Source organism: Neoarius graeffei, chromosome 23, assembly GCF_027579695.1.
Source record: "Neoarius graeffei isolate fNeoGra1 chromosome 23, fNeoGra1.pri, whole genome shotgun sequence".
NCBI classification, from domain to species: domain Eukaryota; kingdom Metazoa; phylum Chordata; class Actinopteri; order Siluriformes; family Ariidae; genus Neoarius; species Neoarius graeffei.
The window spans coordinates 31980404-31983296 of record NC_083591.1 but is presented as its reverse complement, the minus strand read 5'-3'; the positions used below and the strand labels follow the sequence as shown (position 1 = coordinate 31983296).

Genomic DNA, 2893 nt, shown 5'->3' with positions numbered 1-2893 from the left:
ACCCCGTAGTGTTGAAATTGGTAAACACAGTGCATTCAGTGAGGTTTGCACCGCCCTCCTTTTATTTCTGACTCTTCCTGTCACTGCTGCAACCTCTGAGCGCTCATTCGTATGCCCTTCAAATAATGTGCACAGTATAGGCTATTGATGTTTTATTATGAGCCATGTACAGTATCCTAATGTTTTTTGTTTCTGAGTTACATGTTCGTTTGAAGGACTTGATGTACTAAATAACATAGTTGCACCCGGTAGTGTTGAAATTGGTAAACACCGCAGTTGCGGACATTTTGTAGCCTAAAATGATGTTATGATAAGCTTTAATAAAGTGCCCGGTCATTTGCCCCGGCCCGGCTCTGACTTGTTCCGCCACTGTCACTGATGTCACTGTTTGCGCTGCTTAACGACATCACATGACGTCCACCCACTTTCGCTAACTCCACCCAATGTGTCCACCCACTTCCAGCCAGCACGGTTCAGCGCGGTTGTAGTCGAAATGCAACTCCAACAGCCCCGCTCAGCCCGACTCAGCTCGACTCGGCACGGCACGGCTCGGCTCGGCTCAGCCGCGTTTGTAGTGGAAAAGCGGCAATAGTGACCCACTTCAAACACTCCCCCAAGGCCTGCGCTGAACTCGAAGATGTTGAGGACGAGTTGAATATTGAACCGAAGCGTTTACAACAGGACGTAAAGACCAGATGGAGCAGTACGAAAATGATGATCGACAGCCTGGTGCATTGTAAGCGGGCACTGCAGTCCTATGCATCGGATAGTAACAGCAATCTGCCAGCCACGTTAAATGGAAACCAATGGTCGCTGCTAGAGGAAACGGCGACAGTCCTTAAACCCTTCGAAGAGCTGACAGCCGAGGTCAGTGCAGCTTCCGCCACAGCAGCCGATGTTATCCCATCTGTCCGCGTGCTGACACGCTTTCTGGAGAATGAGAGCGAAGAACACCGAGGTATTCAAACCATGAAGGCCACATTACTTGATGCGGTTCACACACGTTTTTACCTTGTGGAAAAGGAACCCCTCTATGCCGTGGGAACAATGCTAGATCCACGCTATAAAGACAAGTAAGTGTTTTATAATTATTTGAGCATGCTATAAGCTTTAGTACAATATTAAAAATATTTTACTCTACAGCTGGCATTTATTTCTTTGTCAGTATTTCAGTAGCCTTTTGTTTTTTAGATATAAGATATATAATAGATATAATGTATTATTATATTTATCATTATTTATTATTATTGTTATTATTCTTAATTTTCTTCAGTTATCTGATGGGTGAGGAAATTAAGGTCACTGTTGATCATTTGTGATCTATTTTGTGTGTTACTTGTTGTCATAGCCCTGTGATGACCTGGCGACTTGTCCAGGGTGTACCCCGCCTTTCGCCCGTAGTCAGCTGGGATAGGCTCCAGCTTGCCTGCGACTCTGTAGAAGGATAAAGCGGCTAGAGATAATGAGATGAGATGAGACTTGTTGTCATTGAACAGTAATATGTGGAGACTGGCTGAAACAATATAAAATAATAGATACATCTTTATTACATTTTATCCAAATGTTAAGGTTCTTCACCAATGCTACCAACCTGGATCAGGCAAAGGAAGCACGAAAGGTAGAGGTGATGAAAATGGACCAAGAACTGAAAACCATGCCCTCTGGAGAAGGTGTGGCTGAGGCTGAGACAGCAAGACAAACAACAGGAATGGAGGCTGGAAGCTCAACCAGCAGCCTGGGCAGCTTCTTTGACGAGATACTGGAGGAGAGCTGCACAGCAGGTCCGTCTGAGGAGCAGCAGATCACCCCAGGGGCACTGTTTCAGTTGGAGAGCTACCTCAGTGAGCCTCCACTTGGGTGCAAGAGCAATCCTTTTCACTACTGGAGAGACAATCAGGCTCGACTACCCACCCTGGCAGCAACAGCAGCCAAGTTCCTCAGTGCTCCTTGCACCAGCGTTGAGAGTGAGAGGCTTTTTAGCACAGTCTCACTCATCATTGATGAACACAGGAGCAGGCTGACACCTGAGCATCTTGAAATGCTTGTCTTTGTAAAAAAGAATTTCCCCAGCATGCTCGGACTGCAGTCAGGGCAAACAGTTGAAGGGAGTGTGTAGATGAAAATGGAGCAACAAAGTGTGGAGGAGATTGGGGAGTAGAAGGCATTTTTGTTTTTAAATAGTTTACAGTATTATTTGCACTGATTTTTAAAGCCTTGGTTTACACTTGTTCAAGAGAAGAGTACTGATGCTGAGTTAATAGACTATATTATAGATACAGATAAGGTTGTTTATGTGCTTTGCTTTTTTGATACAGTTTACAGTCTTATTTGCACTTTTTACTGACCACTGATGCCATTTCTGTTTTTTTATTTATAATGCTGTCTATTTTGTGTTTATCCCTGAATAAACAGGTCAGTTTCTTGTTATCAACCATTGTGTATTATTCAAACTCACCTAATTCAGCTGGCTAGCTGTTCTCAAGAGTACTAAAACCCTTTTCAACATGAGTCTGACAACTAGGTAAGGAAGGTAAATAACTTTGAACTTTAATACATGCTCGGATAGGCCGGTATCGTATCGGCCAGTATCGGTATCGGATCGGAAGTGAAAAAAAATATCGGTATCGGATCGGAAGTGCAAAAACCTGGATCGGGACATCTCTATGAGTCGCACAGACATTCAACAGGCAACCTGAATGCATAATGGAACAGAAATATGAGATGGTAGTGTACAAAACCAAAGGAACAGGGTTTTGGATGGTGGACAGGGCAGTCTGTAGTATAGGTGGCTGTCAAATGCAAAAGCGGTTGCACGTAGTAGTTGCATGTAGTTTCTGTTCCATTTAGCAGAAACCCTGGAGCCATTTAAAAATGCTGTAATAGATTTTTAAAA

The 2893-nt window shown here is 43.8% G+C and overlaps 1 protein-coding gene across 1 annotated transcript; it reads left to right on the top strand.

Moving 5' to 3' along the window:
* The first annotated feature begins 493 nt into the window (after positions 1 to 493).
* On the top strand, positions 494 to 2658 carry LOC132871202 (zinc finger BED domain-containing protein 4-like). Its single transcript, XM_060905309.1, has 2 exons — positions 494 to 1073; positions 1570 to 2658. The coding sequence occupies exons 1-2, from the start codon at positions 712 to 714 to the stop codon at positions 2114 to 2116; spliced, it is 909 nt and encodes a 302-aa protein (XP_060761292.1). The 5' UTR covers positions 494 to 711; the 3' UTR covers positions 2117 to 2658.
* Positions 2659 to 2893: the final 235 nt, after the last annotated feature.

Excerpts from the sequence above, each read along its gene's own strand:
- LOC132871202 (XM_060905309.1), top strand. The coding sequence starts at position 712 with ATGATGATCGACAGCCTGGTGCATTGTAAGCGGGCACTGCAGTCCTAT. Across the intron at positions 1,074-1,569 it reads GATCCACGCTATAAAGACAA|GTTCTTCACCAATGCTACCA; the intron begins GTAAGTGTTTTA and ends CCAAATGTTAAG.